Genomic DNA, 11,084 nt, shown 5'->3' on the forward strand with positions numbered 1-11,084 from the left:
CATTCACCTGCCTACCACCTACCTACCCATCCATTTATTCATCTGTCCATCCATCCATCCCGTCATTCCAGCAATACGATGCAAATCACAGTAGACCTTCTAGCATACTAGTGCACATACCCAAAACACTTCAACAAAAACCAATTTTCACAAGCAGCGCTTGGGACCTAGTCCCTTTCATCACAGAATTTGTCATTACTGTCCAAACTTTCCTCTCCTCTTCCCCTTTCCCAGCACTCTCAATCCTCAGTTTCCAATGTGGTTCCCTGGAAGCACCGAGGTCTGGTTTCTCTGGTCTCTTCTTGCAAGTTGCCTGGGATGTCTTTTCTTCTCAGATTCCTCCTCCTGTCTTAGGTGGGGCTCTGTCTTCCCTAAAGCCAACTTCAATGACTAGATGTGCTATCTGTTAACATTTAATCCTTTATATGTCTAAAATGCATTCTAAAATACTGGAAGTAACTATGTCAAAACATCAACAGTAAATATCTCTGAATGGTGGGAATTATTTTTAAATTTAGCCATCTTTCCTAAAATTTCTGAAGTATATATACATGAATTTTCTGAAACATAATATTTAAAATGGAATTTTCAGAAACATAATATTTAAAAATGATATTTCATACATGTTTCTATTTGAATTTCTTTCTTTTTTTTTTTTTTGAGACAGAGTCTCATTATGTCGCCCTTGGTAGAGTGCTGTGGCATCACAGCTCACAGCAACCTCAAACTCTTGGACTTAAATGATTCTCTTGCCTCAGCCTCCCAAGTAGCTGGAACTACAGGTGCCTGCCTCAAAGCCTGGGTATTTTTTGGTTGTAGTTGTCATTGTTGTTTAGCAGGCTCAGGCCAGGCTCCAACCCGCCACTTTTGGTGTAGGTGGCTGGAGCCCTACTCACTGAGCTACAGGCGCCGAGCCAATTTCTATTTCAATTTCTATTACCTCTCCTCTCCTCTACCAAAGCTTCTTCTTTTTTTTCTTTAATTTTTCTTATTTATTTATTTTTGAGACAGAGTCTCAAGCTGTCGCCCTTGGTAGAGTGCTGTGGCAATCCAGCTCATAGCAACCTCAAACTCTTGGTTTTAAATGATTCTCTTGCCTCAGCCTCCCAAGTAGTTGAGACTACACGCACCTGCCACAAGGCCCGGCTATTTTTTGTTACAGTTGTCAGTGTTGTTTAGTGGCCCACGCCAGGTTCAAACCCACCACCTCTGGTATATGTGGCTGGTGCTGTAACCACTGTGCTACAGGCCCAAGCCCCAAAGCTCCTTTTTCTATTTTGCCAACTTTTGAAATGTTTTTAGCCCATTCATTGAAAGAATTTTATGACCTTAAATTCAAGGTGGTGGGGACATTTCTAGCTTCAAGTCAGAAAACAAAGACTTCAGAGAAAGTCCATCTTCTGTAGAACAAGAGACAAACCTGTCTCTAACCACACCAATTTGCATTTCTCAGTGAAGCTGCTGGAAAGGCCATTGAGAAGTAGGTGGAGCCTGGAAGTGAAAAGGAACCCTCTTTTGTTAACAGAATCTGTGGCCATTAGACTTCTCTTTATCCAATATACCAAGATAACAGCCCGGAAAAAAAAAAAAAGGAGTTTAACATTAAAGATCAAGCAGCGGGGCAAAAGATTTGGGGAGATATTTCACAAAGGAAGGTGTATGAGTGAACCATGTGCACACAAAAATGTGCTCCATTCATTGGTTACTAGATGTCCCAAGTTAAGGAGATGAACAAGGATGCACAGCAGCAAGCAAAGGGCATGTGCCTTCCTGGTGGGGTCGCAAAATGGTACAACCACTCTGGGAAGCTGCTCGGCAGTTTCTTGTAAACTTAAACGTGACCTTGCCCATATGAGTCATCAATTCCACTCCTAGATATTTATCTAGGAAGGATGAAAACTTTTTATGTCTACACAAAGACTCATGTACAAATGTTCATAGAAGCTCTATTCATAATAGTCCAAAACAAACAGCCCAAATGTTCACCCACTAGTGAATAGATAAATGAGGTCTAAACGAAATGGAATGCTACTTAGTAATAAAACCACTGAACTACAAATAACAAAACAGAATGCTGAACAAAGTTAGACACGAAAAGGTACAGGCCATATGACTTCGTTTACACGAACCTTAAGGCAAAACTAGTCAATACTGACAAAAAGCAGATCAGAGGTTGCCTGGAACTGAGTGTGGGGAGATTTAAAGTCAAGCGGTAATTTTCAGGCTGATGGAAACTTTCTACATTTTGGTGGTGGTCGCACAGGTGTACACGTTCTTCGAAAGTCATCACATAAATGCATTTTATTGTATGCAAATTATGTCTCAATAAAGTCTATTAAAACTCAAAACAGGACTTAAAGCAGGAAAATGAGGAAAGAATGCTGTTGAAAAAATAGCCAGGTGTTGTGGTGTGCACCTGTAGTCCCAGCTACTTGGGAGGCTGAAGCAAGAGAATTGCTGAAGCCCAAGAGTATGAGGTTGCTGTGAGCTGAGATGCTACAGCACTCTACCGAGGGTGACATAATGAGACTCTGTCTCCAAAAAAAAAAAAAAGAGTATTGGGCGGTGCCTGTGGCTCAGTGGGTACTGCGCCAGCCCCATATAACGAGGGTGGCGGGTTCAAACCCAGCCCTGGCCAAACTGTGACAAAAAATAGCTGGGCGTTGTGGCAGGTGCCTGTAGTCCCAGCTACTCCAGAAGCTGAGGCAAGAGAATCACCTAAGCCCAAGAGCTGGAGGTTGCTATGAGCTGTAATGCCACGGCACTCTACTGAGGGCGATAAAGTGAGACTCTGTCTCTAAAAAAAAAAGTATCAAAACTCTGTAGGAGGCAGGATGATCTAACCTTAGAGATCTAGAGCATAAAGGAAAATATGCACAGATCTCATAAATAAAATAGAAAACTTCCATATGCCAATATATATATAATACATATATATGTGTGTATATATATATATTTTTTTTTATGAGACAGAGTCTCACTTTGTCACCTTTGGTAGGGTGGCGTGGTGTGATAGCAACCTCAAACTCTTGGGCTTAAGTGATCCTCTTGCCTCAGCCTTCCAAGTAGCTGGGACTATAGGTGCGCACCATAAAGCCCACCTATTTTTTAGAGACCGGATCTTGCTCTTGCTCAGGCTGGTCTCAAACTCCTGAGCTCAAGCAATCTACCTGCCAGGGTCTCCCAGACTGCTAGGATTATGGGCATAAGCCACTGCATCCGGCCCCAAAATTTCTTAATTGCAAAAAAATTTTCAGGGTAAAGAAAATATGAGATAAAAGATTTGGAGTGACTCCTTAGTTGTGTAGGGTTTCCAATTAGAATGATGACAAAGTTCTGGAGACAGGTAGCCACGATGCCTGCACAACACTACCAATGTGCTTAATGTCACTGAATTGTACACATTAAAATGGTTTAAATGATAAATTTTATACTACATGTATTTTACAGTAATAAAAAAAATTTGTTAACCTGCCACAACATATAAATTGATACAGTAACTATAATAGTGCCTCCCCCTGCCCTGTAGTTGGATGACTGCAGAGAGAGTGGGGACTGGGTTAGACAGGGAGGAAGCTCGAATGAAATAAGACATGCCTTGAAGTGTGGGGTTGCAAACTCCTGACCCAGAGGTTTGGAGGTCTGAGGAGAGGAACTCACAGGGCGTGAGAGTGAGGCAGCAGGCCCTCAACAAGAGGAGTGCTGGGCATAGCCACAGTCTTTCTGTGATGCCCAGCCTGTCCTGGGCTCTCCGTGCCTTCTACTTGGCCTACTGAAGTATGGGGCCAGACCATTCTTTGTTAGAGGGGAGGGTGGGGGACTGTCCTGTGCCAGACATTCGGAAGCATCCCTGGCTTCCACTCACTTAAGGCTGGTAATACCCACCCCTAAGTGTGACAGCCAAACATATCTCCAGACATGGCCGAATGTCCCCTAGGAAGCCTGATTAACTCCAGGTAAGGACTGCTGTTCTAAGCCAAGGGGATTGGTCCCCACCTTGGGAAAATTTGTGGCTTTCTCAGTAAAACCAAGTTCAGATCCCTTTCCCCCATGGAGAGTCTCAGGGGTCATCATCCCAGCCAGGCCCCTCCCTGCCCTGCTCAGAGCAGCTCATCCTCCTATAAAGGGGGCAACCGATTTTCATAGCTTGTCAACTGTAGTCAATGGGGACATGCCTCTAACCAACTAGTTTCCTGGGCAGGTTTCTCCAGCCCTTGGTGGAGACCAGGCAGCTATGGGTTCCCACTCCCCTCTCTGTGATTGCAGGTGTCAGGTTGCAGGGAGGAGGTGCTGGCCTCACCTGGACATCCTGGAAGGTGTCCCTGGGAGCACCCTGCTCTCCTCCACGGGGCTTATCTGTTCCATGGAACAAATTTGCCTCCTTTTAGTTTGCAGTTGGAGGAAACAAGGTGACAGTCCAGTTCTTGGTCTTAGGACTGCCACATGGCAATACTAAGAAAATTGTGCCTCTTCCCCACTCGGGGATCCCCTGAACCCTGGCCTTCCCTCCCCCGAAAGATGTGGGGACTAGCCCCAAGAGCTCACCTGTTGGTTCCTCTTTCCCTTCATGCAAGCCGGCGCCTCCATCCCAGGACCAGAAGTGACACAGTATGGGAAGGGGGACAGGTCCTTTCTGAGGCTGAGTTGATTAGCCCCTTGATAGTAAGTGACAGAAACCCACTCAAGGGAGCGTGCTTCACCTGATCTACAATGTTCAGTTCTCTCTCCACTCTGTCCAGGAAGGGCCCGTCTCCCCAGACAGGCCAATCCTGATTGCTCCCACCTGTTTCTGCTTTGGAACTTCTCCCAAAGCACCAAAGTGTCTTAGATTAGGGTTGCCAAATTTAGTAAATAAAAATATAGTACACTGAAGTGGGAGGATTGCTTGAGGCCAGGAGGTTGAGACCAGCCTGAGCATAAGCAAGACCCTGTCTCTACAAAAATTAAAAAATTGGGCCAGTCCTGGTGGCTCATGTTTGTAATCCCAGCACTCTGCAAGGCCAAATGGGTGGACTTCTTGAGCTCAGGAGTTTGAGACCAGTCTGAGCAAGAGGGAGACCCCACGTCTATTGAAAATAGAAAAACTAGTTGGGTGTGGTGGCAGGCACCTGTAGTCCCAGCTACTCGGGAGACTGAGGCAGGAAGATCACCTGAAGTGATCACCTGATCACCCCAGGAGTTTGAGGTTGCTGTGAGCTATGATGCCACCATGCCCAGCTGGTTTTTTCTTTTTCTTTTTTTTTTTTAGTAGAGCAAGACCCTGTCTCACAAAAATTAGAAAAATTAGGCCAGGCACATACCTTCTCATGCCAAGATTTTCAGTTAAGATTTTCCTGTTTCTTTTTTTTTGCAGTTTTTGGCCGAGGCCTGGGGCTGGGTTTGAACCCACCACCTCTGGTAGATGGGGCCAGCGCCCTACTCCTTTGAGCCACAGGTGCCACCTGATTTCTTTATCCATGTTTACTTGGTCCGCTTCTTACAGTCAGCTGGTGATTTTGACATACAATTTGACAAATTTTTGCAATGTTTTCATCAGTTATGCTCATTTTTTTCAATTTTTTTTTTTGTCAGTTCTGCTCACTGGCTGCCCTGACCTCTCTTCATCAGTGATACTTTCTCTTCCCTCAGAAAAATAGTCCACCCTGGGTAGAGTGCTTGCGGTGTCAGCTCACAGCAGCCTCAAACTCTTGGGCTCAAGCGATCCTTTCCTTAGCCTCCTCAGTAGTCCTGAGAAAACTACAGACCCAGAAAAGACAAGATGAGTGACATGCTGTCACAGATTGTGCCCAAGGACCACTCAGACTGCCCATAAGGCCCAGAGAATGACCAATATTAACCTGTAGCTCATTATAATGCTAAAATTCCTGCCCTGGGCAGGACTTAGCCACCATTTTTTGTTCCTGGGATGTATGTACTAGCATGATCCCTCACTGTGCTGGAATGCCCCACACTCTACCTCATGTTGAGTAGTTTCTGCACACATATGAGTCTGAATGGTCCTTGTCACCAAGGGAGGAGACATCGGAGGGCAGGTCCCCCATCTCAGGCAGCTGCCAGCCCCAAGAGAGGGTCAAGCCTCTCTTTACTCCTGAAAACAGAGTTTCCTTTTGGCAAGCCAGGGACAGGAATTTAAGCCACAGAATGTGTCCTCCAACCCCAAGGAGCATCTAGGAAGTTTAGCTGGGAGGTCCCCAGTGTACCTGGGTGACTTGTCATCTCTCATGCTGAAAAGGAAAGGGGTTTTCCCTCCTCTAGGCAACTGCAGACACATTTAGCACAATGTTTTCTCAAATGTGTCCTATGCCTGTGCTTTCATTATTAACCCATTAAATGGCAAGTCCGAAACCAAGCATCATTGTTGCAGTGACTGGTGTAAATTTCAGGATGTCTGTGACAACTGTAGGTCACATGGCAAGTTCACGGGTGTGGTGTATAAGGTGTCTGAGGTCACAGTCATTCCTGGAGGAAACACGACATTTCCAGCAGAGGACAAACAACAGGAATAAAGAGGTAATTGCTTTTTCACATCCCAGTTCATTAAATCCCTGAAGTTTGTCCTACAGACCCCAAGGCAAGAAGTAGCTCTCAACCAGGATTTAAAACTAAATACAAGTAAAATAAAAGGAGCGAAGAGAAGAGAAAAATGTCACTGTGTGTCTCACGCAGAAAGATGAGGGTTGGCTGTGATGTCTGTGCCTCGTCCTGGGGTTCAGAAGCCAGACTTTGCAGCTAGACCACCTCAAGTGGAAGCCCCGATGCCAATGCTGCTGTGCAGGACAAGTCACTTCACCCTCTGTGCCTCACTCTCCTTGTCTTGCAAATGGAGACAACAGAAGTCTGACCCTATGTTAAGAACAGGAACTTCAGGGGGCCCCTGGAAGAGGGCCTAACTCCTTCCTGATCACTGAAGGGTTGGCCACTGCACTAGATGGCTGTGTTTTCTGCATCACTCACAGAATGAATTTCTTCCTTCAAGCCGTGGTCACAAGAGGTTTGAACCTCATCCCTAGAGGACTCTGGGACTCAGGCTTTGGCAAGTGCTCATGTGGGATTCAAGGTTTGGGAAGGGAGATATGAGGAATGGGTCATGGCTGGGGCCTTTATTAGCTTCCTGTGCTGCTGTAGGAGATTACCACGCTTCGAGGAGCATCATCCCCCTCTCCCATGTTGATCCCTTAGTCCCCTGTCTCCCTCATCCTTTAAGCACCTCCTCCAGGAAGACTTCCCTGAAGCAGACTCTCACCACCTCACCTCAGGGCAGGTGCCTACACACAGCGACCCACATGTGTGCCCATCAGTGAAGATGTTACAATGAACTGTCACCATCTGCTTCTGCATCTGCCCCCATGAGGCAGCCAGCTCCTCAACTGGACACCTGGCTGCTTCCTTCTGCCCCCAGGGAGCCAGGCATGGATGCCCTTGGCAAATGATTGCTGTGTGAATGGATGAACAAGTGGCTTGCCTGAGGCCCCAGGGACAGTCAGAGAAGCCTGGAACTGAGCCTGGCCAGCAGAGGCCAGCTGGGTGGGCCTGACAGGGGGTGGTGGCCTTGGAGGCCGACTCCTCAAGACTGTGGGATCAGGACGAGGTCTTTGTGGGCAGGCCTCCCATCCTTGGCAGAGTCACCTCTGCCCTACCCCTCAGCTTGGTTCACTGGGCCCCAGCCCAAGGGGTCTGTCCCCTAGGAGCCAAGAAGGCTTTGGTGCTATTGGTGGTACTCAGGACCTAAGGACCATATCTGGACACACTGTCTCTGCACAGGGTTCATTTATTTCAGATTCAGTATCACAACTTGGTTATCCCAGGACTATTAGCTGCCTCCACCCAGGTGGCCTCAGTTTATAACACCACTGCTATTTGAAGGAAGTGGTGTTACTTGACTGTGGGTTGTGTAGTGGTGATCTCTTCTAATGGAAAATCCCAAGTAAAGCCGATACTCTTGAGGCCGAGGAGTCCATACTGACCAAAGATGCCTGTGAGCACCTGTCCCTCCTGGCTGGGGAAGGCAGAGAATTCATTGCCGTACTTGTCCCCAAAGGGGATGCAGCGCCCCCAGTTGGTGCAAAAGATCAGTTGTCGGAGGAATGCTTTGAATGAGCCATGGACCTCAGTGATGTGTTCACCAGGCCACAGGTTCAATTCCTGGATCTTCCCACCTGAGGCACCATGTTGACTATCCCAGTAAGTGTCAAAGTGCACCTGGACGCTGGGAGAGAGGTGAAGCTTTTAACCCCTTGGATCTGGGGTGACCCAGCCATCCAAGAGATAGTGGCCCTGTCAGGGTCGGGGGTCCTTGAGTTGGACTCATTGGCCCCAAACCCTTGCTCCTCCACTTATAGGATCATACTTTTGCACTCATCACCCAGGCTCTCTGGGACTCAATTTCCCCTTCTGCAGAGTGAGAGTGCTTGTTGCGGGGAGTCACTGAAAGGGTGGCAAGACAGCCCTGTGCAGTGCCATCAGGGCCCTCAGGTGGGGCTGCTGCTGTCCCAGCAGCTCACAGCGGGGGTCTTCCTGGCCAAACTAGGACTTCTGAGCCTGAGTCACTCCAAAAGGACCAGCTCCTGGGCCTGACAAACAGGCGACTCGCCACACTCCCCAGACTGCCACTCTAGGATTCTCTGTCTTTCCCTGCCTTGGAGCTGCTGTGGACACCTGCCCACATGCCTTTCCTTTGCTGTTGGGGCCTGCCCAGTGCCCTCTCCCAGGACCCCAGCACTCCTAGGTACAGGGCAAAAACCCACCCCAGACCTTGATGAGGGACACCCAGTATTAGGAAAGTGGTCCCAAACATTCTATCTCCAATACTTTTTCTTCTTTTTTTTTTTTTGTTGCAGTTCAGCCGGGGCTGGGTTTGAACCCACCACCCTCGGCATATGGGGCCGGCGCCCTACTCACTGAGCCATAGGCACCGCCCTCTCCAATACTTCTTGTTTTTGTTTTGTTTTGCTTTGTTTTTTTTGATACAGAGTCTCACTTTCTTGCCCCTGGTAGAGTGCCGTGGCATCATAGCTCACAGCAACCTCAAATTCTTGGGCTCAAGCGAGTCTCTTGCCTCAGCCTCCCAAGTAGGTGGAAATACAGGTGCCCGCCACAGTGCCTGGCTAGTTTTTTAGAGACAGGGTCTCACTCTTGTTCAGGCTGGTTGCCAACTTCTGAGTTCAAGCAATTACCTGCCACGACCTGCCAGAGTGCTGGATTACAGGTATGAACCACCACACCTGGCCCTACCTCCAGCACTTCTGGTGAGGCGTGTTCAGTCAGTGGTCCACTCTGACCCTCACCTCATGCCCTCTTTGACCTTCCCTGACCTTTCCATCAGTAATGAGGCCTGGGAGTCCATTTCTGGTTAAGTTGAACTTGGGTAGAAGAAGGTAGGGAGAACAGTCTTCTTACCCTCCTAGATCAACCCAGGAAGCAAGGACAGTCCCTCCAGGTGGAGTGCCAGTGAAGTGGGGCTGGCAAGGGGAGGTGTGGTGCCTGAGGAAAAGGGACTCAGGGAAGGGTGGTGGCTGGAGTCTCCAAGGGCCCATCTGGCCTCATGGAGTCCTCAGGAGCCAGGCAGAAAGTTCCCAAGACTCTGAGTTGCGTGGAGACCTGGTCTTGGACCCCGCAGCCTGGATCTCACTCACCTTTTAAGCATAGGGTAGCCTATAGATATCCGAAGCCCTGTGATGTCATGATCATAGTCTGAGGAACTGAAATAGTGGCCTCCTCCTAACCCGAACAGCTCTGCAGGGATGAAAGAACCAGGGAGAGAGAAACCCACAAGGGATAGGCAGGCAGCCTCTGTGGCTCAGGGGACACCACCCCATAAGCAGACAGGGTAGCCTGCACCCAGAGACTGCCTGTGACAGGGAGGGGGTGAGTCCCTGGCCCTCCTGGGTGGAGAGGGGAGGTGACCACCTGGGTGATGGGCCTGGATCAGTGATGGCAGGAGGCGGCCAGACTTACGATGTGCCCAGCAGGGGTGGGTCCCCAGAAGCACAAGAGTCACCAGCAGCAGCATGGCCTCTGGCCTGGACCGCGGATCTGCAGAGAAGAGAAGAGGCCTCCTGAGTCCCACTGGGGAGTCTTGCTGTGCGGGGTGACCTCCACCTGGCCTTTATACTCTCCAGGCCCTGCGGGCCCCTGTCCAGAAGGAAGGAGTGAGGGGCCACCAGGGCCAGGAAGGAGCTGGGCGGCAGGGCCCTTCCTGAGGAGGCTCCTGGCCAGGCAGTGTTTCTGTCTTGGCCCTGCAGCCTACACAAACAGCACTGGGGATAGTGACAGGCATGTCACAGTCAACTCCGGGTTCTCTTTCTTTAGCACCTGCAACGACCTGGGCTGCAGAGGTGGGAAGAGGAGTGCTCAGAGCCCTCTCCAGCTCAGCCAGACAGATCTCTACCCCAGGGGTCCAGGTTGGTGACCACAGAAGTCCTGTTGTGGGCAGCCCTGGACACAGCATCTCCTCAGGCCTGGGCTGCACCTGCTGTCTGCCAGGCTTCCTGGAGCCAGGCCGAGGACCCCATGACCATCAGAGGGCCAGAGTGGACAGTGAAGTTCTTTTTGTCCCACGCCAGGGACAGGGGTCACCCCAGATACTGGCCCTAATTGCTCTGTCCTCAGAAGGTGTGATCTCTCCTCTGTGCCAGACCTGGGCATAGCAGGGCATGAGCCCTTGTCAAGGAGTTCACAGGCCATGGGAGGGGAAGACCCCAAAAGAGCCTGACAGGAGGCAGAGGGTCAGGGAGGGTGATTCTCCAGGCCAGACCTTCTGAGAGCGCCTGTGGCTGGGCTGAGGTTCCGCCTTTCCTGGACAATGACAGGTGCTTCTCTAGGGCTTGGCCCAGGGCAGCCCTGCTGCTGTGGCAGTTCCCACATTTTCCCTATCCTGCCCCATGTGCCCCCTCAGCCCCACTGGAGGGAGGAAAGTGGAGGTGGCCAAGGACCCCCGTTTGCATAAAACTCCCGTTTGGAAATGTTTCATCCCAAAGATTTTGAAAGTCCTAAACCCACCACGTTAGGAGAGATCTTGGGTCTGGTGTATGCAGTCAGAGCATAAGATAAGAACTGGGGCAAAGGGGGCTCCAGGGGACCAAGAG

At 49.4% G+C, this 11,084-nt stretch overlaps 1 protein-coding gene across 1 annotated transcript; it reads right to left on the minus strand.

The window, feature by feature from the left end:
* Window positions 1-7,872: 7,872 nt before the first annotated feature.
* LOC128562050 (zymogen granule protein 16 homolog B-like) lies at window positions 7,873-10,015 on the minus strand. Its single transcript, XM_053556654.1, has 3 exons — window positions 9,955-10,015; window positions 9,633-9,732; window positions 7,873-8,206 (listed from the first exon to the last, which is right to left on the minus strand). The coding sequence occupies exons 1-3, from the start codon at window positions 10,007-10,009 to the stop codon at window positions 7,873-7,875; spliced, it is 489 nt and encodes a 162-aa protein (XP_053412629.1). The 5' UTR covers window positions 10,010-10,015.
* Window positions 10,016-11,084: the final 1,069 nt, after the last annotated feature.

This window comes from Nycticebus coucang, chromosome 12 (assembly GCF_027406575.1).
Source record: "Nycticebus coucang isolate mNycCou1 chromosome 12, mNycCou1.pri, whole genome shotgun sequence".
NCBI lineage: Eukaryota > Metazoa > Chordata > Mammalia > Primates > Lorisidae > Nycticebus > Nycticebus coucang.

What these genes read in the sequence shown, in the direction of transcription:
- LOC128562050 (XM_053556654.1), bottom strand. Translation starts at nt 10,009, where the DNA reads ATGCTGCTGCTGGTGACTCTTGTGCTTCTGGGGACCCACCCCTGCTGG. An exon ending in CCACCCCTGCTGGGCACATC is followed by an intron (nt 9,733 to 9,954) that starts GTAAGTCTGGCC and finishes TCATCCCTGCAG; the next exon opens with AGCTGTTCGGGTTAGGAGGA. An exon ending in GGCTACCCTATGCTTAAAAG is followed by an intron (nt 8,207 to 9,632) that starts GTGAGTGAGATC and finishes CCTCTCTCCCAG; the next exon opens with CGTCCAGGTGCACTTTGACA.